Source organism: Numida meleagris, chromosome 16 (assembly GCF_002078875.1).
Source record: "Numida meleagris isolate 19003 breed g44 Domestic line chromosome 16, NumMel1.0, whole genome shotgun sequence".
In the NCBI taxonomy this organism is placed as follows: domain Eukaryota; kingdom Metazoa; phylum Chordata; class Aves; order Galliformes; family Numididae; genus Numida; species Numida meleagris.
This window is the reverse complement of record NC_034424.1, coordinates 6478205-6502464: the sequence shown is the minus strand read 5'-3', so window position 1 is coordinate 6502464 and position 24260 is coordinate 6478205. Positions and strand designations below refer to the sequence as shown.

General features: G+C 40.2%; 1 protein-coding gene across 5 annotated transcripts in view; it reads left to right on the top strand.

Moving 5' to 3' along the window:
* AK8 (adenylate kinase 8) overlaps nucleotides 1–24260 on the top strand; it is a 63874-nt gene that overhangs the window by 7495 nt on the left and 32119 nt on the right. For 3 of the 5 annotated variants that reach the window (XM_021413596.1, XM_021413593.1, XM_021413597.1), the window contains 6 exons: nucleotides 3952–4020; nucleotides 10600–10681; nucleotides 12207–12278; nucleotides 12806–13003; nucleotides 15764–15895; nucleotides 17673–17762. In XM_021413596.1, the coding sequence (XP_021269271.1) occupies nucleotides 3952–4020; nucleotides 10600–10681; nucleotides 12207–12278; nucleotides 12806–13003; nucleotides 15764–15895; nucleotides 17673–17762 (643 nt within the window). Of the gene's footprint in view, nucleotides 1–3951; nucleotides 4021–8087; nucleotides 8266–10599; nucleotides 10682–12206; nucleotides 12279–12805; nucleotides 13004–15763; nucleotides 15896–17672; nucleotides 17763–24260 lie in introns of those variants that run through there. The other 2 variants (XM_021413598.1, XM_021413594.1) reach the window with 2 other exon arrangements.

Here is a 24260-nt window from a genome sequence, read left to right as displayed (position 1 = left end):
TTACTGAGAATATGCAATTCGAAATTTTAGTTCTAATTATTAGAGATTGTTTTACTAGATTCATAAATTTCAACTTAGATGGGGAGAATTTAAAACAAAAATTCCCGTTGGTTTAATTATTCTAATTATTAATGTATTTCAGACTATACAGATGTATTTTCAAGGGTGTCCTTTTGGGCTTATTTGATTTAGAAAGATGGACGGTGTGGATGATGAAAGACAAAAATGTCAAGGCTAATCGGGTAGTGAGGGCTGTGAGGAGTGCCTGAAGAGCAGAATTTGTTGGTGTTTCAGTACTGTGCAGTTTGCCTTTGTTTTTGAGATGCTAAATGCTGGGTGGATGTCTTCACTCAATCGTTTCTTTTGTTCTTTTACACGAGTTTGATTCTTCATGTGGAGCTCCTAAAACTAGGAGGAACTCCTTGCTTCCTCTAAATCAATTGAAGCTTTAGAATAACTTAAAATGTAGGCAGAGTATCATCTCAAGAACTGCTTGTCCTCTTGCTGTTTCATGGCTGCTGGCTACATCTACTTTTGCCGTAACTGACCCTAGGTTCTTCTGAAACAAGCAGTAAACTTGATTCCTGTGGCATACGTAACATCCATTAGCACTAATAGGTTTTGAATGTCTCTTCAGGAACAGAACAATAGCTGTATATGCAATCTTTGATACAACCGGGGCATTTAAAATGTTGTACTGCCGGCCAAAGCAATTTAATAAATGGAAAGAGGAAAAGCATGAACTAAGACTGTTTTTGAAAGTCTAGTGTGAGGATCACATGACACAATTTAATGTTAGAGGAACGTTCCACCTGTATAAGGTTACTGGGGCTAAATTAACCCCAGTGCCAAAGGTCGTTCGTTTTTGGGTCAGTAGGCCAATGTTACTAGAGTTGGGCAAATGCTACAAAAAGGTCTGCAAATATTTGTTCGCATATTTTACTTCTCTTTAGCTATGCTTTCATCTCTTTTGTGTTCACTTCTAATAAGAAAAAAAAAGCATTTGAGTTTTACCTGCACAAGAATTCGTGGTATTTAAAGTATGTGATTATTCTCTTTAGCTCAATTTTTAAATTTGGACATGCAATCATCCACTAACACACCTGGCCACTTACTAATGAGCACAGCTGAAGTAGTGAATTTTAAATATTGACTGTTCAAAGCAAAATGTGATTCATTCTGCATGTAAAACTATTCCAAAAAGAAGTAAAATATTTGAATATTCAGTAAATTTGAGGAACCGTGAGCTACCAATAAATATTCCATGATCAGAAAAAGAGGCTACATTTTTTGATAAATCATTGCAAATTATTCCCTCATCTCTAGTTATTATAACGTTAATAGAAAGCACCTTCAAGTTTTTCCTATAGTGGAGTCTAATGATGAGCTACTGCATCTTTCACTGCTCCTGTTTGATGGGTAAAATAAGAAGCTGACACAGCTGTGCTAGCTGTAGGCTTGTGAGATGGGTGTGCTTTCAATGCAATACTGAGTTACACGTGTTTGTGTATTACTGCATCGTTTAGAACTGCTCTACAGTTGCATCATGTCCTCATGATTTCTTAGAAGACATAGAAGAGAGGAAGACCCACAGCATCCTTCCCTATGCATAGTCAGTGTTGTAGTCTATTCAAGAAGCCACTATGAAGAAACAAATAGGAACTGTTCCAGTCTTACGTATGCATTAAAAAAAAAAAAACAACAAATTAAAAAAAGCCCATCCTTTTTGCGTATATTTCTCTAAACAGGCTGAATCTACACATTCACCATTTTCAAAATGCTAAACTAAGTTTCTTGTGCCTTTTGGAAGGTTTAACATTTCAAGCAGCATGTCTTTCCATTAACCAAACTGGATTTTGGGACAGGCTCAGTGTGCCTTCAGTAAGATACAGTGCTTCAGCCATTGGGTGTATGTGTATCATTTCCATTCTTGCAGATTCCTGGGAGGAGAAGTCCCACTTATCATGATGTATTCATGAGTTTATGTGTAAATGTGCTTTATAATGCCACGTATGCGTTGGATTTAATGGTTTCTAATACAATAATCAGGTGCTCTACAAGCAAGCTATTGAAAGTGATTTTGTAGGCCACTGCACAGTGGGAAGAAAACTGCCCAGGAAATGAGAGTGGAGTTGAGCCACAGAGAGCAGAAGTAGCTAAAGCACAGAAATACCCATGTGTCACCTTGATTGTTGTTGTGCAATAAACCCTGCTCAAAAGAGCGCTAAGAATACCGCTGCACTGAAAGAAGGTAGTATAATTTAAATTGCTTTGGCAGAGCTTAGCAGAGTGGACCCCTGGCAGTTGCTAGCCCGTCTTGACATGACACATCAAAGAAGCAAGCAAGACGCTGGCTGTTTCTGATAGCAGCATGAGGCACCTTTGGAAGGTGACAGACTCAAAGCCACAGACCCAGGTTCCAGCAGTGAGAGACCGCGGGAGGCTTTGACGCACCGTCCTGTGGGACCTGCTGACTTTCAGGAGACGCAGCAATTCCCTTCCCTTTTTCTCTTTCACCTGCTCGGATGTTGCCTGATGAATGGCTGACACTACCACGGGTGCTGAGGACTGGGGACAGCAGAGAGAAACAAAACAAGAAAACCATCGCCTGCCTGGGCCACCTTGTCTCTTCCACTGCTGGGCGAGGGCTGTTTTCTTTAGTGTGTTCTGCAGTGCTTTCTCCACTCTACTTTAAAGTAGTGACTCACGTGGTGGTGCATTCAGTGCTCCTGGTGAAATTGTTTTGCGATTAGCGGTGCTAGGAAACCTTCCGCCGCACTTCTGCCATATCTATTTACATCCCTTAGTACAATGTAAGCCTACAGAAACGCTGCTTTTTAGGATTATGCCCATCAGGCTATTTGGTTAGGCAAAGAGATGGGAACCCACAATGTATGCAAGTGCTTGGAAGAAAGAGTCCAGTTCACATTGTCAGGTGAAAGATAATTCCATGCCTCGGGAGGCAGAGAATCTGACAGCAGCATTGTTTCTGAGTAATGGCAAAACGAATGAGGCTGAGGCAGAGCATTCGGTCGAACGGGCATTGGCTCAGACTGGCATTGCTAAAGGTTTGTATTTTATAAGGTTAAACTGGCTAAGCATTGAATGAAGGCCTAAGTTAACAAGAGAGTGAAGACGATTTCCTACAAGAAGGAGTGTTGTTAATTCATTGTCAGGTAATCTTATGTAAGAGTGGAAGAAATACCATGGGTGGGAAAACGATAAATCTGTAGAGGAGGATCTTTGTTCTTCTGCCCAATAGCAGATACCATGTTATAAAACATCACTAGGCATGGTCAAAGTGAAAGTCCCTGAAAGAAACACCACAACTGAGAATCATGGTACGTATTATTTCAATTCCATTTGGAACTGATGAGCTGAAAATTAAACTAACATTAAAAGGAACTTTAACGTTACAATTAATTTTAAATAATCTTTCTGGATGATGAAAGAGTGAGAAGTAATAGAAAAGTGAAACAAACTTCCTAAAAATTAGGTTCTCTTCATACTGTCTGTGGTTGATATTCTGCTTAGCTCACGTGATGGCTGTTCATTTCACTAATGCTGCGTGCGCTGACGTGAAGTAGTGAGTCAGATACCTGTAAAAGAGTCTACGTGTGGGTGTGATATTCTTATGGTTCCCTTTGCCAGTTTGATGTCCAGCATGGTAGTCAGTGTGCAAAACTTGGCACTGCTTCCACGTACATGGAGGTGGGCTTGGGCAAGAAGAAATGTGCTCAGCTTGCCTTCAGCACTGATTCTTATGCCCTTATTAACTCTCTAATCTACTATGTTAACGACTTGGGGCTCACACAGTTTTATTTATATATTTATTTCAAGCAGACATCTCAGTTCACCTTTAACCGGAATATGCCTGCATGATAAAATTCCTTTTGAACTCAATTGTGAATATGCAGCCTTTTTTTTTTTTTTTTTTTGTTCTTTCTTTAGAAAATTCCCAACGCGCTTTGGGCCAATCTGATCCGGGAACGTCTGTCAAACGTGGACTGCATCAAACAAGTAAGAATTGCTCCTCAGAGGACCGGTGGATAAGCACTTACACAACTCGTGCATAGTAGTTAGCATTCTGAGTCCTGAGCAGAGGAGGGAATGGGGGCAAATCTTTGGGGGCTCTGGAGCGGATTGCTTTCTTGAACATCAGCAGAGGGAGTTTGGAGCTTTATTAACTGGATAAAGGGGAGGATGAGAGTATGCATATGCTAATCTTTTAGCACTGAGATGATCAAAGGCTGAACAAGCGTAGCTTTGTTGATTGCCTGGGGCAACTGGCAGAGTTGAAGTGGACAAAACAGATAAACAGAAAATATATAAAAATCAATATGTTAAGGCTTTAAGTCTCATTGAGGAAAGGAGGAAGAAGAGTCTAATGCTATTCATTTCGATTTTCTTTCTTTCTTATTGTGTCTTTTGTTTCTTCCTGTGTGAGTAAGCGTTGAATTTGAATATATTCTCCTCTAGGTAATAATTAATATGTTCACTGATAATTACGCAAATAGGCAACTGCATAAGTTTGGCTGTATCCACAGATGGGTGGCTTTCCTTCTCCCCTTTCCAATCCCCAGTATGCTTAGTCTTGATGTAAGTAGAGACTTTTAACTTAGGATCAAAAGAGACCTTCAGTAGATTAATATTGGTTGAAATTAATGTCTGGACTGAATGAAAGCAAAATCTCTTTTATGCGTTTCCTTTAAAATCTCAGGTGTTGTTATGGTTTACTGACTCCGTAGTCAGACCATTATACAGGATTATTTGTAAGAGACAGATTTGTAAGGAGAAAAACCTCTTTCTAAACAGTGCTGAAATAATAACGTATGTTATTTGTTGTACTCTTGGGAGGAAAAAGCCCATTGTCCAAAGCAGGTGTTGCACTCATGAAGGAGCGACCGGCATTGCTTTGAAGGGTTGCTCTGTCTCTTTGGCTGTTGGTCCGAGGACAGCTGTTACTTCCTGACCTTGGGGGGAATGTGGCAAGCTCACAGCTGTGCTAAAATGTGTTACTCCTTGACATCACCCTCTACCTTGTTGCTTCAATAAAGCAGGGCCAGTAATTAATGTTTCATCAAAGTGTGAAAATTGCTGCTTGAAGTTGTCTCAGCGTCCGGCCTGAAAGAAACTGAGCATGCTGAAACCTTATGTCCCATGTTTTGGTCTTTGTAAAACTAGCAAGAAAAAGAAACCCAGTGAGCAAGAACTCAGAACATTGTTTTCTGCCCCTGACTAGAAGTTTCTGCTTTTACCTCTTGGGTAATGTTAATGGTTGCCATTAAGGTCTTCTTGTGCTGCAATGCAAAGTCAGTTATTCCAGCTTAGGCCGCTGGTGGAGCTGTCTGTCAGTGGACCTGCCTTGTGTAAGCTAGATCAGATGGTCAATTACAGTCTATGAACTGTGGAAAGGATAACTTGATCAGGACGGTAATGAATAGCTGGAGATGTAATCTCTTAAATTGTTCTTGCCTGGCAGGTTTGCTAGGGGACATCTGGCTGTGTCATGTGTCTGTTGCAAAAATGTAGCTGTGGCAAAATAGGTGGCATTCTGCTCTCCTTCAGCAATGCCTTAGGACTAGCAGTAGCTGAACTGTGACCTATCCCGTTAGATAATCCACTGTTTGTATGGGAACTGAATTTAAAATTCTCCCTGCTGGTCTTTAATGTTACTGAGAAAAGCCATCAAGCTAAAATAAAACTGGCTAGATTTGAAAGAAGCTCACGCAGTGCCCTTATTTGCATGGCAGTGCTCTTACGTGCAGAGGCAAGAACCTTGGTATAGAAGTCCTTTTTACATCCGTAGAGAAAGCTCTGAAGCAGTAAAAATAAGTTAGGGTGGATGATTTTTGAACATTCCATTGCATTTTTTTTGCAAAATCCACGTTTACCGAGAGACTTACTGAACCAAAAACCTGGGGGGCATCATTGGTTTGCATAAATATTTACAGGTGACAGTATGAGACTCCTCCTCCCCCAAAGAAACACATACAACTGTTTTATGACTGGAAATGTATGAAGAAAAATCCTGGCTCATCTTCTAGATTCTAGTTTTCTACCAGGTATGGATCCCGCTGATGGTATTGGGGCTCAATCTCTGCAAATCTGGAGCGATGAGTTGAACCCTGCACTTTTAAAATACACCAATATTTGGTTACATGGAGAATTACAAAGATGTTGGGATTTAGATACTCTAAGCTGCTCTAAGTGGCTCTTATTTTAAGCATCAGGTCCTGTAAACTCTGAGTGAGGTGACAAGATGGTTAAGGTGCCAGCAGCTGCACGGAGTCCTGCCCATGTTTTGTTCCTATTGTTATCAGAGCTCCACCGAACCAGCAGCACTGGATGTGTCACAGGACCAACAAAAGCAAAAACCTTTCTTTCTAAAGCTTCCCTGGCATTCAGAAAGAATGAAATTCGTATTATAAGCCTAGGTAAGATTTCAGCTGTTTTTAGGAAATAAGCGTAACTGACTTCTCAAAGTAGAGGGAACTATTAAAAACATCTTATTTAATAGACAGCAATCCATGATCGCTAAAACTTCCCAACATTGTGCATGTCTTCTCCATGTGAGAGGGGATCGAGGGATTTTAATTGCCGTGTTCTCCCTGCGTGATTGGAAGTAATGCAGTGGACTTAGTTCTTCATAGAGCAGATTTATGCCATCTCTCTCGAAGCATGAGTCAGCTCTTTTTTTTTTTTTTTACTGAAAATGTTAATGGATGAGGAGCTGGATGTTGGACACAGTACCACCAGCTGTTTGTTTTATTTCTCCTTGCGGTGTCATTGGGCTGGCATTAATTGCACAGCTTTCATCCCACAGACAGTAGGAATACAGGATTTTTTGTGCCGTTGTTTTGACACTCACAGGTTTATAGATGTCACAGGCATTCTCTAAGGAGAACATTTTTATTGATCAACGGCTCTGCTGGAGACGGTGTTGTGTGTTCTTCTAATACAAATGTCGTTAGGACTGCGAGGGATCAGATGGGTAGGTCTTCCAGCACACACAGAAAACTTATTGCAAGCATTATGTTAGGACCTGGGACTTGGGAAGTTGATAGGAAGACTTTTCATCTTTCAGGGTTAGCACGTGTTGGTTATAGCACCTCCGGCTGTTGTCTAACTCCCAGTGCTGGGCCCGAGGAGGGAACTCACAGAACTGGGGAAGGCTGGTGAAGAGATTGCTGCATGATGAATCGGTGAGAGTGAGCTGAGCAGCCTTAATGCTGCCTTAAGCCATTTGGAAGCTAAGCTTAGGCCAGTGTTGCGTGTGAATAGTGGCAGAATTACTTCTGATTGGTATTAAACAATTCAGAAGGGTGGTAACGACCACTGAAAGGGAAGGGAAAGACAGCAATGGCTACTGGTCCTTTTGATCTTGCCATGACAGATAACGATCATTGTGTTGTCTCTGTGAAACTCCATACAAAGATAGTGAAGGTCTGTTTTTTTTCAGGAGCAATGTGGCTTTTTTTATAGTTTCAGAGCTAACTAAAGCTACAAAAATACTTTGCATGTGGGAATAAGAGGTTTATTCCTAATGGAAAATTCGGTAAAGTTGGAGCTTCTTCCATCATCCGTACTCCTAACACTGACAGGCTGCAGGAGCCAGGTCGGCAGCTTGGGATGCATCCTGGCAGAGCTATTACTGATACCATTTTGTTGTTTAATGTCTGTCCCTTTTCTTCAGACGGCTGAGGAAGATGGACTACTTTTTCTAAACCACTGAATGATGATGTGGAGAATCTGTTGCAATGACCTAAAGGCAGAGCTGGTCATGCCCTTTGGTCGCATGCTTGTGGCTGAGATTTCCTTCAGAGGTGCCATGTAATTCAGTGTTACATCTATGTGCTATCCCTTTGCCGTTTTCATTATTCCAAGCCAGTCTCGGCTTTGTATTTTCTGAAATATTTTAAGGCTGTGCTGGTCAAATAACAAGAGAGAACTGAATACCTAAGTCATTATTATTGGGGTGGAAAGTGTGAAAGTATGTAGGCTTGGTCTTACAGCTGAGAGCAGTGTGCCGGTGAAGGAATGAGATCTACATTTCAGAATGACCTTGAGGTTTTCCTTTTCTCCAGATGCCTTAAATGTGGAGAGGAAAGTGATGACTTTGAATGTACTTCCTTGTCGCTGAATTTCGGTGTGGTGTGGGTCTCCAAGGAGCACTTCACTTGGCATTAAGGCACCAGCACAATGCTGTATTTACAGCAGTCTTCATGTGGGAAAGGATGGAGGTTTGCAGCCAGTGACCACAGAGTAAGGCACCGTGGAATTACTCATTTTTAGCCTTTGTTCAACCCTTGATGTGATAAGGTGCAATCCATCCTTGGATGTAAGGTCACTGCTATCAAGAACAAAAAATAGATGACTTCTTAAAGAAGCAAATTTAGCATGTGAAGTTACTAATTACACTTTAATGATAGTCAGGAGGGCAAAAAAGACCAATGTTTGCATAAAGCATGATAGGCATATTTTAAGTCAGGTCTTGCTCTGCTGTGTGTTGCTTCCTCTTGCTGGTTCCCAAGCCACACTCCTTTTTACTCTTTTTTTTTTTTTTAATATATTTTTTTTTATCTGTGACATCTGCTTGGAGCTTGTCCCTCCTGTGATACCATACTACTTGCAGCTGTTCAGACCTCCAGCTCTGAGCTGTGCATGGGGTGCCCTGAGCATACGGCCTTTTTGATGTGTGATAAAACAGAACCAAGCCACTGGGGGTATGGAGAGGGAATGCAGCAGAATATCAATAAACCTGTTCTGAACAAAGCTGCAGCTCTGTGGTGGAATAGACATTTCACTGAAGTGTCAAGTAGATGGATAATGTATTCTAATTAGGGACTGACTGATACCCTGGAACTCAGAGACCTTTGGAAATAGGATCCAAAATGCTAACTATTTTTGCAGCGTGTGTTTATTATGCGTTTGTTTAATGCCTTGAAATGTGTTTGTTGCAGGAAGCTATTTGTTGAACTATGTTTTATTGCACTGCAAAAACTTTCATTTATAAAATTATTTATTGCCTGCTTCAAGGACCTTTGAAATGAGTACATAAGTATCTTGAAGCTTACACTGTTAAAAAAAATAGTCTTCTGTATTTACTGCCTGTTGCTCAGGATCTGATTTTGAGCAATAAGCTGTAGTGACACCAGAAGCAATGGTTTTGTGGCATGCTGGATATTTCTGTATTTTTTTTTCTTTTGTTTAGTTTCCAAAAGCATTGTACTTGGAGTGAAGAAAATGAGCCAGATTTGTAGTCTGTGTAAATAGGCATAGATTTATTGGCTTCCAACCTCTGATGCCATTTCTTCCAAGGAGAGGATCTGGGCCTATATATACACCGTACAAACACAATATATTCCAAACTAGCACTGAAGTTCCTTGCATATTGCTAAAAATGCTGTGCAGCCTTGCCTCCTGCAGGTCCCAAGGGATAAATTGATTTCTTAGCACCTGTGTGACCTGAGGCAGCGGTTCATTCCAATTCGATAGAGCAAACACTGGGAGTGGCAAAAATGGCTCGCAGTTTCTTAAATCTCTTATTTTCTACAGCTATCAGCAGGATGACATGTTCCTGAAACCAGGCTAATTAAAGAATTTGAAGTAGTCTACTCTATTTTCATGTATAATTGGAATGTCCCAATTTCCTCTTACAGAAGTCATGGAGATATGTGAAAATACTTCTAAAACCTTTGGACCCCATACTGACAGAGCTTCAAATTTATGTGGGAGATGGGGATGATTGCTAGCTAATGCAATATTAAAGTGTCTTATTTATTTCACTGCAAAGACGGTTTTCCAATTTATTGTGGTATCACAGAGTTCTTTGGGGGTATGGGATGTAGCGACAAGGGCACGTGGTTAAGCCACTGACAAAAATGAGAGAAAGTCCCAAAGATTCAGCCTTGAGTCTGGGAAGTGGTTACATCTCAAACACTGCATCACACAGAAGCGGAGTGAGGCTGCGGCTCTTCTCTGCTATTTCGCGGATCCGTAAATGTTTTTTTAAAGATGCTCAATCCAGCACTTAGCTGGCTATAACAAGGACTTAAGGGAGCAAAAGGCTCTTTTTTCTTTTTCCTTTCTTTTGCTCTGTTGCTTCATTAGCTTTGGGAACGCCGGTTCCATTACTGTGAATTTCCCTGTATAATTTAAGAAAATAATGAAAGCATACATGTTTTCCTCAGTGTTCTTGGCATTAAATCTGTCTTTAGATTTGTTTAGCCTCTTTTTTTATCCACAGTGTGGGCTGGTATCCTTTTGAATATTTCAAAACTGTAGAAATTGTTTGGGGGTTGTTTTTATTCAAGAGAGATGTTTCCTTTTTTAAGACAACCACGGAAAAAAAAAAACATTCTTTCTGCAGTGCAAAAGTGCCCATTGCACTGTGGTGGTGGGAATAGTACATGCCACCACAAAAATACCAGTGCTCCATGTCTGCATTCTTCTCTCACAGGCATCTGTAACAAACATTACATATGCTGCTGTGATAGAGAATGAAGCAATTTTTCTGCGAGTAGCACCAATATTTAGTGCTATTTTTTGGATTTTCTCTTCTAGGACTGATAACACTTTCATGGTTTTGTTCAATAGGGCTGGATTTTGGAAGGCTTCCCTGAAAATCAGGAGCAGGCACGGTTGCTGCAATCGTCTGGCATCATTCCGAGGCATGTTGGTAAGCAGCGCAAGGTTTATGCGAGATTGCAACCAGCAGGTGAAAGCCTCCAGTGCTTTTCCCCAAACATCCTCAATAAATTCAGTATCAGAATTGAAGACAACGGAGTCACCAGGCAGCCTGTGTAGTTCAGTTTCACTCAAAACCTTGTGTTAACCGGTAAATCTTGAAATCCTGTCTTTCACACACGAACCCTTGTCTCCCTAAATGTTAGAGCTCTGTAAATTCAAGAAAATTCCAGCAAGTATCTCTGCGCAGCTGTAAGTAGCTTTGCTTCAGTACTAGGCATGGGTCTAAATGTTTTATGATTCCAATCTCTAGATCTCCAAATCAATCTCTAAATCTGTTTGGTGATTCTCAGATCAAAGCAATTTCCTCATCCCCTAAATACAAATTCATTCTTCTGCTGAATTAGAGCAAACCGCACTCCACCGAGTGAAGCAGAAGCAGTGTGATTTTAAACTTGATTTTCATGAGTGGGGATGAATTATAACTTCATTTCAGAGGAACGTTTCTTTGCTGGCAAAGAGCTCATAAACACAACCTGTACAGCTGCCCTTGCTATCTAGAACAGCCAGCTGTCCCAAATTCATAGTTAGAGAACCTACTTAGAATATAAGAAATGATTGCAAGTGCTTGGAATACAGCATAAAGTGATAGGTGTGCTTTTTGCCAGTGGATACTGAACTTAACACAACGTTAGCAAACTCGAATTGTCACTTTGGATTTGATTTGGATGAGGTTTGACTGTTAATGAAGAATTTGGAATCGCTGCAATAGAGTCAGGCAAAAATGTTTAATGTCTAGTACTTGCATGTATTTTTAATATAGCTAATAACATTTGAAGTCAAGTTTTGCTCACAATTATATCTGTGCAACCACGACCTGAATGAGAATCTTAAAGCTCAGTCTGTCTAGTTAATCAAAAAGAAGATTGAGAGGAGATGAGATTTACGGTGTATGAGTACCTTAATAGGGAGAAAAGTGTCTGAAAGTGTTATTTGATACAGTGAAGAAGCTCTTAAGAAGAACTGGTTTGAAACGTGTAATCAAATGCACTGAAAACAGTAATTAAATTACAACATTTAACTGTGAGAATGATGAGCTGAAAGCAACCCGGGGAACTGACAGATTCTCCATCTTTTGATGCTTTCTAATTAAGTTTGAACACTTTTCTGGGAGGTTATCCAAAAATAGGACGCACTGGTTTCACTACCAAAGTAGCTGGGTGTAAAGTAATTGCTTGTGGTACTGAAGAGAATCAGTATTGGGTGATCCATGGGTGCTTGTCTATCCCAGATTCTGGATATAAGGTAAGTGAGGAAGAGTCTTGTTAATGGGTATAGATGGCTGGGACAGCCAGCGCTCTTAGGTTATTATTAATATGTATGAAATGCATTTATCCATCTTTGAAACTAGAATACACTAAACAGCTACAAGAAATAAAACAACTAACAAGAACTGCACTTCTTTCCTTTTCTTTCTTTCTTTCTCTTCCTGCTGTTCTTTTCTGGTGGGAGTCTAGTTGTGCTCTATGCTGCAGACACTGTGCTGATTGAGCGGAACAGTGGGAAGAGGCTCGACCCCCTCACAGAAGGTGCAGTGTTTGTTTCTTCCTGTTCTTGACTAAAAACTAGGCTAGGATAAGTCTTTAAATGTATCCCTTTAAAAACGAGTAGGAATCTGTAATTATAAATTTAAAACGTATAGTTTGGAAAAAATACATGTTGGCCTTGCATTATTTTCTGTGCCAATAAAATATGGGAAAATGTAAAGCTCAGCAGTGATCTTGTGAACAGTAAAGTGTGGCAGGACAGAATCCGTGCAGGTTAGATCTGTCTGTATGAATTTACATTTTGTCCTGCGTCTTGCTGGATCCTGATTTTTTTCTGAGCTTCAGGCACGCTTTTGTGTGTCTTGCATTCAATGACTGTCACGTAGACTTAGCTCCACTTTGTCTCTCGAGTAGCTGTTGGTACAGGTAACAAGGGTGTTGCACAGATTATCGCTTGTGCCACAATATGAAGCTTAAACGCAGACCTTGGTATTCTCCAGGAAACCTGCTGGAGCTGAGCAGGACCGATGAAATCATCCTCTTAGCTCCTAATCACTTCTAACTTCTAGAGGTGTACCATACGACCTTTGACTGGCCAAGTGATGTGCGGATACAGCAACGTTTGGTGGAACCAGATCTGTCTGAGGAGGAGATGTCAAAGCAGCTGCTGGAATACCATAGAAACTTCCCTGGGGTGTTCCAGATCTACCAAAAAATTCTGAGATCAATCAACGCAGACCAACCTTGCGTGGATGTCTTATCACAAGGTAATTGTGCATCTGGACGGTAGCTGATAAACTCTTCTCCGAAAGGTAGCTCCTTAAGATTAAGATTAGTCAACACAGTGGCTGCCAGCTGAGTCATGTTCTCTCTGTTACAGAGTTTGGGCTGTACCTCATAATTATTTTTACGAGACCGCAGAAATGCAGATAACTGGAAAGTCTTGATTGTGCTGTCCTGTCAGGGAACAGCTTGCTCAGCACAGCAAATGTCAGTTACTTCTGTGAGAGTCACTTCAAGGCTGCACTGTGGCTTGACTGCTGACCCCTCAAAGGGCTAGTGCCCTCCCACAGGTCTGATAAGGAGAAGTAGGAGTAGTTCAATGCTGGTAACATTTCGTGATTTAAAAGCTGCTTGTGCTTGTAGCTTTTCTCTTCAACAATTCTTGTTTGCCTTTGCTTGAGTGTAACGCAATCTGACTTCTAGAGTTGATTCTTCAAGAAGAAAAGAAGGAAATTGCCAGAACAACCAACTGATAATGTACTTTGCAGCTGCCAGTCTGTAGATGATCTGTTATATCCCAGTAATTTTGCATCTCATAAAGGTCTTTTTTTTTACTGACAAGTGCTGCACTTTTAAGATAAACAAGTAGGAAGTTTATATTCTGAATTTACGCATTAATTACCTCTAAATTACTTAATTAAATTTAAAAGTTCATATCATAATTCATAAAGAATTCATGCCTTGAATTGTAAATAAAAATGTGAGTGCCTGAATATTAATTATTATTAATTAATAATGTAGTGAGATAAATTGAAAATTGGAATGAAAAAATCCTCTCTAGATCTTTTTTTCTGTAGTGCATCAAGCAGCCAGATTTTTTTTTTTTTAAGAATAATTAGATGTGGAGACTGTCTAGGGGATCATTACTCCTAATTAACTTGGTTATTTACTGCAAATTAAGCATCATTTGTAAGCAGGGTGCTTTGCCTGTAATGTTTGTGCTTTTCAATACACAGGGTTATGGAAAATGTTCAGAATAACTGGAGCACTCCTTGGTTAGCTGATACTGGCTTCTGCAGCAAGCAGACTTTGCTGCTGCCATTTTCCCATTTGGTTTTGATTCTGCGGTGGCTTTTCTTAAAGTATTTGTATTAGTACCGGTAGAGATTAAAAAATACAGAGATCTCGACAGTATTGGGATCTTTATGGATTGTTTCATGCAACCACAAGATTTTGCAAACTCCTGAATTTTAATGGAATTGCTGCTTAGGTGTGCTAGGATATGTGACATCGCATCCAGTTGCACGTGGTAGTATCCAGGTACAGCTTGCAGTGCTGGAAAAAGAGATGTGTACAATCCTATGTGGTTGCAGTTTGAGTTAGTTCCTCAATTCTCTAGATTCTCTACCTAGAAGCAGCAGAGTGGGAGCTTGCTTGAGCTGCTGCCTTATTGAAGAAATAGTCCATAATGGTGCCTACACGTCTGGAAGAGGGTCCTTGGAAGAACTGTTAGTATGCAGCAGCATGTTAACGATAGCAGTTCAGATACGTATCCTGATGATGTTCTTCAGCAATCCTTTTGTATTATTTTATTCTAGAGCATCGATTCATACAAATCCTAATGACTGCCCTACTTGTAGACTAAGATTCTATTTTATTGCGAGGACTCTTCAGTCCATAGACTTTTTTATTGGGATTGGAGATGCCTGGACTAACACTTAACTGTACACACTGCAGGTGCAGGGTGAATTGAAGAAGCATAGGTTTGCTTATGTAGTTTTAAACATGGGTCTCAATGGCAGTCAAGATGCAGTAGCGTGAAGTTGAGCCTTTCTATGTGAATCTGTGATGCTGGAAGGCTCACATAGCTTATAGTGCAGCTTTAGCTGCTCTCCTTACAGTTATTTCTGGCCAGAAAATGGGCATGGGGAGTAAGGCTCCTTGGCTGTGTACAAATACAACCCTAATTTGTCCTCACTGTCAAGCCACCTTGTGCTGTAGCATCTTGGTGTCTACCAGGTTCTATTCTGAGACGTGGCACGGTTCAGATCTCTGTAGTGCAGCTAATGTGGTCTTTCCAAGCTCCTGTAGCCTGTACATTGATATGACTGTAATTTCTAACATGCAGTACAAAATGTAGAAGGAAGAATAATGTCCAGCACACAGAATCGAATCAGGCAGGGGGGCTCAAATTGCCTTTACACATTATTCAGGAATGATGGACAAAGAAATAAAATTGTGCTCTATTATGTGTTGTCAATGCCATATTGTGTTGTGACATGATACATTACAAGTCTATAATAATGTAATTAGGAGTGTGTTAATCACAAACGATGCTCTGTAAATGTCATATTAATTTAACATCCTGAGTTTTTACAGTTAAATATTTGTTCAGAAACTGCAGAAAGTATTAAATGTAATTATCTCCCTCTATAATTTGCATGGTAAAATTGTACCTATCAAGCAAAAAATGACTTCTGCTAAAAACAACATGGTAAAAGAGCAATTATTAATTGAATCTGCTCTTTAAAATGATTTGACGTCTACTGATGAAAGAAGGTACAGGAGCCTAATGATGGTAAGATTTCTGAAGTGCTTCTCAGTGTAAGTCGCTGACACAACAGTTTTATGAGAGTCCTGATTTGGGCTGGAATCTCTAGATGTTTCCGTGGTAAAATAAACGACGATGATGATTACAGCCTTCCAGGAAAAAAAAAAAAAAGTAGAAGTTAATGTTGATATTATTATTATTTTTCAAGAAAAAAGGTATAAAGGATATTTCTTGCCTTTCTGTCCTGTTCTAGCTCTTACCTACGTCCAAACCCAGCACCGATCAGCTGCCCCTTTTACTCCACGTATGCTCTTCTGTGGCCCCCCAGGCAGTGGGAAGAGCCTGCAGGCAGCACTAATAGCTCAGAAATACGGCATTGTCAACAGTAAGTTCTCAGTAAATATGCACTTTGCTCAATTCCTCCCTTCTGTCTTTTTGATCAGTTATCTTCTGCTGTCTGTCTTTCTTACTCGCACCTCGAATTTCTCTGCCCATTGCTATGGATGTCAAATTTTTGAGGGAACTGAAAAGTATTTCAGTGTAGAAGTGTAAACCGATAGAACATATACTCTGTGACAAACCAGCTCGAATGTTTTTTTAGTCATCGTTTTTTATATTCTTTACATCAGTGCTTTTTCACATGTTGGATTCTTGTACGGCTGCAAATTCTTCAGCGGATCGGGGGATCGTGAGTGATAGCATTGCAGCTGCAGCTGTCTGACCAAATTTGGGGCGCTTTTAAAATAGAATTTGCTCTGAAAACGTCCATTTTCTTTCTTTTCTGTCTGAAAATTCAGTTTGAGGCTTGGCTTGTTCATGGTTAGCATGCTAGTGTTAATAAGTGCTATAACACAAATACTCAGCTGTGTGACGGGATCAGTGTAAAGCGCGTCCACATTCTTTAACATTTTCTAATACTGGAGTAGCCATCAATTATTTTAAATGCCCGATGTCTGTAAAATTTGCAAAATTTGTAAATTTAAATCTGTAAAATTTGTAAAATATCCACTTTGTTAAGTAAGAAGCTGCTTTGTTTCATCAGTCTTCTTTCAGCGTATGCCAAACAACAAACAAAGAAACAAACCAGAATTAGGTGGGTGATGGGGTTTTTTTGCAAATTTTTTTTTTGCAAGTTTGGTACAGTGTTTTCATCTAGGTCAAAATTTGCATTTTTTAAAATAACTGCTATGTAAAAAAGTTGCCATTCTTTTTACTAAATACCATTGCCGCTGCTTCACCCATCCATTACATTTTATTGTAAGTATACTTTAAACCAAATGTTGTAAGAATTACCTATTTAAGACAAGATCAGAAGACCATCATTTTTTCATCAAGTCAGTGGTGCTGTTGATGTTGGTGCCATTGATTCCAGGGCAGAAGTGACTTACAATTGGTGGTTGAAAGGTTGTACAATAATGCATGCTCCCAGTTATCTAATATTTACCAAAATGAAGTGTAATTAGGGCATGCTGTGATGTCACAGAACTTCTCCTCACCTTGGTTCCCTCTCTGTAAAACGAAGTAACGTGAGCTTATATGGGGCAGCCAGACACAGCAACTCAATAACTGGTCCAAAAGTGCTGTGCAATCCCAAAGTAGCAGCATTTTGTGCACTGCTGTCCTGAATGGAACTTGAAATCTGCATCTCCTGGTGTTCTGTGTATTTGAAGTCAATGATGATATTGCATTAGCGCAGTTTTTTAAGTATAATTCTTGCATGATCATTAAACGATCCAGGGAGTCGCTTCCTTGAGCTGCGTATTATCCTGCACCCCCAGCAGTGCCGTTCAGATGCTGTTCAGCAGGTGAAACTTTATTCACTAATTATAACTTTATAAGAAGTGAAAAACACTAGCAATCCCTTGAGTTACTATTTCAGTACCATATTTGATTAGTATCTTTCTCTCTGTTTTTAATACGATCTTTGCCAAATGTATTCTTTTTTATTCGGTATTCTCCCCTGCTCAGTCTTTTTGCTTTTTCCTCTGCTTGGCCAAAAAGAAAATAATCCTAACAACAAACCCGAAGAACCTACAACTTTTATTTTATTCAGTGACCTTATTCCAGTATGCAGCTTCTGTGTTGTGCTTTATTTTTTTTTTTCTTTGTTGCTTCCTTTTTAAAATTTAACCTTGTGTCTTTTTGTTCTTCCTTCCTCTTAGTTTGCTGTGGGCAACTGCTAAAGGAAGCTGTTGCAGACAAGACAAAACTTGGAGAACTCGTTAAGCCTTATATTGACAGTGGATACCCAGGTAGGGCACCTTGTCTCATTACAATGTAGTTACAAATTAATGTAAAAAAGTAAATGTGAGTGAATTTTTCTTGATCGGAGTCTAATCTGTATTACATCGATCTGGAGGCTGTTTAACTCCATTCATTACATGTGACTCACAGCACTGTGTAACAGAAGTTAGATTTTTAATTTCCTCAACGCCTTCAAATAGTGCACTGTTCCAGTAGAATTCAGTATTTTTTGTGCGCCTTCCAAAATTTGAATTCCATGTTTTTTTATCTCAAAATCAAAATTCTGATACAGATGTGCAATTTAAAAATATTTAAACTGCTTGCTAAAGCATAGTATCCTGTTTCACTTTTATTTCAATTTCAAGAAGGCTATCATAAGGACTGCCTGCTTTTATATAGGCAGACTTACAAAATGCGACTGTAGATTCATCTAGATTCACACAAGCATTTTTACCTCAAAAATAAAGTTTCCGTGTGCTTCATTTCTTATCAGCCTCTTTGGTGGTAGGAGGGGCATACCACAAAGAATATTTAAGTATATATTGCTTTTGGATGATGGTTCTGCAAGTGATTTCAGATAAATCATAAATACTGTAAGCTCCTTAGGGCAGCAGTTTAAACTTGCATGTTTGTTAGCTTTCTTGCACAAAGGTAGTTCTCTGTGGTGGATATTAAAAATCAAAAAAAGATCTATAGTTCTAAAATATAAATTGCATTTCAGTACGGTTCGAGCATGTTTATTTTTCCAAATTACAGTGGCCTGGAAAAGGAATTATTAGTCCTATTTCAAGCAACAGGCCACCTGGTTACCAATGAGACAAATACGGGGAGAAGATGCTGCTGAAAATTGAGCAATCTCAGTTAAGTTTCAGTATTGATGGAACTTTGAGCAAAAAAACGAGCTTATTCTTCTTCTTTCTTTCTTTTTTTTTTTTTTGGTAAGCGAAGCCATTTGGTGAGGTGCAAAGCTTAAAAGTCTTTTTTTTTTTTTCTTTTGCACAATAGTTTAATTCTGTGACTGACTTACACAGATCTGAAACATGAGCCTATAAAATTAACTGATGTTCCCTTGATACCATATGAAGAGATTCAGTACTTTCCTAAGCATTTCAAAAAGACCTTTGGCAGCCTGCAGCTTTGGGTATTCTATCCCTCCATCAAACCACTAGGTAATATCTTTTAACTCTAAACTTGCTCATGGATTAATGGCTCATGGCTGCCCTTTCTAGGAGAGAACTTTCTGACTTAGAGATCCAGCATTACCAGAATGCCTGTTTAACCCAAAGGCAAGTGTTCTTAGCCTTTATTATTTGCAATGTATCCGAGGTCTTGAAGTATGGAAATAACTTCTGCATGTGTGTAGTCCAGCTGACTCTGGACCCGTGCCTGTTTGATGGTATCCATTAATTTCAGAATCTTATGTATATAGCATCGTTTCACTTTTTCTCATCCCTATGGAGTGAACTCTACAGGAGTGTTCAAGGCCAGATTGGATGGGGCCCTGGGCAACCTGATCTAGTGGGTGGCAACCCTGCCCATGGCAGAGGGTTGGATCTGGGTGGGCTTTAAGGTTCCTTCCAACCCAAACCAATCTGTGATTTCTGTGATGATTCTATAGAGGGGAGGACTGCCACTGTGAACACCTTTCTCTCTAGATTCCAGTTATGTCTGAGATGGGAGCTTGGGTGATCTGTCTATTCAACGCTAAGTCCTATAAGAGCTTTCTTTACTGTGTGTATTTTATAAACTTCATCTTAACAATTAAAGTTCCTTAAAGAAGATATCGAAAGTATTCCCAGTAGAGGAAAATAATTGCGCAGATTGTAGTGTTTAGTCTTAAAAATACGCACATCCTTCGTCCAAGGGAGCTACTTTTATTTCAGGAACACACAGTTGAAGTTGTAATCCATTTCTTCCTCCAAATTAGAAATTATTTCAGATTTAGACAAATTTTTTAATATAATATGCAAGGATAAAACTCTATAGTGCTTTTGAATGTTAATGGGAATCGTAACTATATTTCAGTGTATCGTGCTAAAGAAACCTCATAGCTTTTGCTCTATATGCACATATATTTTATTTAGTTGGACACACTACAAAATTAATGGATGAATAAAAATAAATATCATATAGCAATACCAGAAATAATAAGTTCTGTCACTTTGCTAATCCTCCTCTCCTAGGGATAACAAAGAATGAATTTACATTCGTAAACACTAACAAGAATTCATTAATGCCCTCACAAGAGCCTTGGAGAAAATGAAAGAACAGAGGATGCTGAGAAGGAAAGATGGGCTGCGTGCTCACAACCAGGTTAATAACGGGGGAAGATTCTTGTGCTATTATTGACTACGTTCCATTTCGAGACAATGACATTTTTATGGAGTTAGTTTAGCAAATAACAGTAAATGAGGACAAATACGGACTGTCACAGTGTTATAACTGTGAAAGCAATTAAAACTTCAAAACGTTCAGTACATTTCTAGTTACAACACAAGTAAGCTTAGTGCTTCATTTGAGCAAGGAATCATGGGAGTGATTGCATCACTGAATAACCTGGAAACAAAGACAGACCAAGAGAAATGTGGCACTCAAATCACTGCTAGTCAAAATCAAACCAGTGCCATAAAATGCTGAGGCACACCTCATATATTCTTAAAATGCTTGCCTTGGGGACGGGTCTCAGTGTGGTTTCCCTTCTTGTGGACCAAGTGATTGCATACAATTAGTCAATGAAGATACGCCAGTAGGGTATGTCATGGTGTCCTAAAAAGGCTCAAAAAAAAAAAAGCTTATTCAAATCTAACTCATTATGGAGTTACTGAGGCTGTCTGCTGTCTATTCTGTTCTAGTTCTGGATGACTAACTCAGATCTCTCCTTGTTTTCAGGATTCACAAACATTCCTTGTTATTGTTTCTTCCCTGTACTGCTGCTTCATGTATACTACATGTATTTCAAGAACAGCTCAAACAATTCTGTTATTCATCCCAGAAGGCAACTCAGTGCATTCCCATTTTCAGTATTTTCTAGTGTTTGTTTTCTCATAAAGACCTGGGCTCTTGTTTCATCAAACTTCTCCATTTTTTGTATGGTGATTTGTTTTGCTTAATGAAGGTAGCATATGCGTTTTTGAACCCTCTAATTTTTTAATTCTCAGAACATTCTTGCCTGTGCTGGATATTTTAATATGTGTTTTCAGTTAAAAGTTCAGCAGCCGGACTGCCTCTGTCTGTCAGAAACGCAGATTTATTCTTTGGACAGCTCATCTGAAATGTGCTGATTTTTTCCTTTAGTACATTGTGGTTTTCTCTGAACGCTGTGCAATTATAGCTAAACATACCCTGAGCAGAAAATGACCTGCCTGGAATCTGATACCAGCTTCCTGGTCCCTAACTCCAGTTAGCTTAAATCTCAGTCAGTAAAGCTGAATTTAGCACGTGCTGTTTGCTTGGTCGAGATGGGAAGACTAATGTGTGGGGGAAGAGGTGCCCTTAGCAGCCTTTCCCAGGCAGCAACCCTTCCCCAGGCAGCAAGACAACTCTTACAAATGAATTCCTTCCATTTGGCTGCTACTGAAACATTGTGAGAAGACTGTTCCATGGGTTGGTCCTTCCCTTCTAGTATTTCAGGGCAAATGTGGACAAATGATGCGTGCGTATGGAGCCCATTCGCAGACCCCTCTGTCTTGATGAACACTTTGAAGGCCTTTATGCAGGATTTGTTGATCCAGATTGCTGTAATTCCGAGGGCCGGGCTGCATTTTAGTAATGAAAACAGAAGCAGAAGAATATTGGCAAGAGAAAGGAAGGCCATCAGTCCACTGAAAAGAAATTTGCTTGCCATTCTACCTGTTCAATTTTACACATCTTTGTGGTGAAATAGCACGGAGTGATCACTGTTAGTTAATGCGTTTGCAAGGCTGCAATAAATGGAGCCAAGAAAAAAGGAAACGACAAGAAAACAGCACGAAGGGCAGAAAAAAACAACAACCCTGAAGCAGGAAGATTCTGCTTTTCAGCTGGGAGAACTGCTATTAGTTTGGGTAATGTTGTTTTTTTTTCCCACCAAAATGAGCATTCAGGTGGTAAAGAGACTCACGGAAGGCAGATAACATCACGGTGTGTGCAGCCTGCTAGGATCGAACACACACAATCCGTGCTGGTTTCTTTTCCTCTTCCTTTTTCAAGTAGTAATAGACGAAGCTGTCCCCAATGGCAGTCTTCATGTGGGGGGCACAATCCGGAATTCCCTAATTTCTCCTGTTTTCTAATGACGACTATTACCGTACAAAGGTTGATTTCCCCCCTTACTTTAAATTGGAATGGATTTAAAGGGGTGCTTTTCGGTGCCTGCTCTGAAAGTCAGGGTCCCCTGGTGACGGTGATCACAGTCTCCCTGAAAGCACTTGTGGGGTTGTTGGTTTTTTTTTTTTTTTTTGGTCATCAAATTAATATTCCCATCACTAAGTGAGAAGCACGGGTTTGACAATAGAGCAGCCTCCTCTTTGTTTAAAAACTTGCAAAGAGTTTCGGAGTTGAAAGGCTGAGTAAATCCTTCTATCTGAGGAGGTAAGCTCAGTGTTATTTCTTGTTTTTAGCAGCGCTGTACTGGCGAGCTGCAAGCTGTCTGAACATCGGAGAGAGACCCTTTGGGAGCTCCATTGGTTTTCAGCAAGTCTTTGCATGCAGTGTGTTTGTACTAGCTGAAGACAGCGCATGGCTCTCTAAATAATTTACAAGTTGATTAATAGACTCACATGGGTATAATTAGAAGAGGGAGAGACAGCAGCTACAGTAACGGGTACAGTGCTTGGGGGAACTAGAGACTTTATTTTTTTTTAAGAAACTTTCTAGGGTGCTGGGCGTTTGAAGATAAGTTGGGAAGAGCTCAGTGCCTCTTCTCTTTTGAAGTGGAAATAGGACAGTTTGAATCCGTCGAGTTTAATTTTTCACAAGCTTTAGGGGCCCTGCAGTGCAACTCCCTTTTTATTATTGAAAAAAACTCTCCATTTTTCTTTCATTTTTCACACACAAGCACACACACACACACGGGCGCGCACAGAGCCCAAACAGTAGCTAATAAACAAATCGATTTCCTACTTTATTTAAGTTCATTTCATAACAACGGCGCGCATTCATTTACGCACACATCTCAGCCACACGTGCACTGTGTAAAGTTACGAAGGTATTTATGAATACACCCTACTTTAATTTATGCATTTTTAAGAAACCTTCACCTCTGTTTGACAATGCTTTTGAAGTAGCTCCGTTTTTCAAGTCAAACTTTTGACTTCTCCTCTGGGACCGCTACAAAGGTTTTTTTTATGGAAAATAGGTAGCAGCCTTTTTTCCTGCTAGGAGAAAATTGGTGGTCAAGAGAACAAAATAAAATTAAAATATATCTATTTTTTTTTTCCTGGTTTAGGTGTCCGTATTTTAATAACAGATGGAAGGTCGTAGAATAGAAAGCTTTACGTGAGGGCACACGGACAGTAAGTTGTCCTCTCCTTTTCTGGTTTTTACTTTTGTTCTTGAATGTGTTGAATCACGACAGGGTGATAAATTAGAGCCGTCCCCTATTTCCTTTATTTGGAAATCTGGAATACACTGACTTTCTTCTGCACAACATGCAAACAATGCAAACTGCTGCCTGTGGTTCCCAGGTATTCCGGGTGGCACTGGGGAGACGCCGGCTATGAAGGTATCCTTTAATGCCGCCCCGGTTAGGATTAAGACAAGCAAACAAGCAGAAGGAGAAACCAACAACCAAACAAACCACGCCACCACCAAACAAACAGAACCACGCGCACACACACAGCAAGGCAAATCGCAAGCCATCTGCAGGGACGCTGTGTTTGTATGTGGGAGGCTGGCGAGGCTGCCTTCTGCAGCAGTTGTGGGGATGGCAGCTAGTGGGCACGGTTCTGCCCATAGGAATGCTGCCATCCTCCCGGTTTTGCAGCGGCGTTCGCCGTTGTCCGTGTCACCGGGGTATCGATAGGTGTCTTCATTTGCAGAGACAGCGCTGCTGGGGTCGGTGGGTTTGCATGAGGGAGGGATTAAAGCACTTTGTACGTGACAGGGGATCAGATGCCCACAGTCGCCCTTTGGAGTCATCGGGGATCGTTGTGAACTGCCACAGTGCCACAAAACCCTCCTGGGTTGGAGGGGAGCTGTGGCCGTCCTGGGCCTCGTGCTTGTCGGGGCTTTTAAACAGCAAAGCAGAGTATCAATTCCGAGCACTGATCTTTTGTTTGTTTTGATCTCTATTGCTGACAGTCATTCTTAGAAAACATAGAAATAAGTTATTTATTTATTTCCTGGCTGCTCTTCTTGCAGCACCAGCTCCTGGGCAAAAAGCTTGAATTGTTTTGTTCTGTTGTTTGGAGTTTGGGATGGAGAAATCACAGGATTGTTGTAAGATAACTGCACACTGGCAGCACCCCTTTTTAGGGTCTGTGGAGTGTATCATCAAATTCTGGCGTTGGCTGCGTTTTACTGGGAGC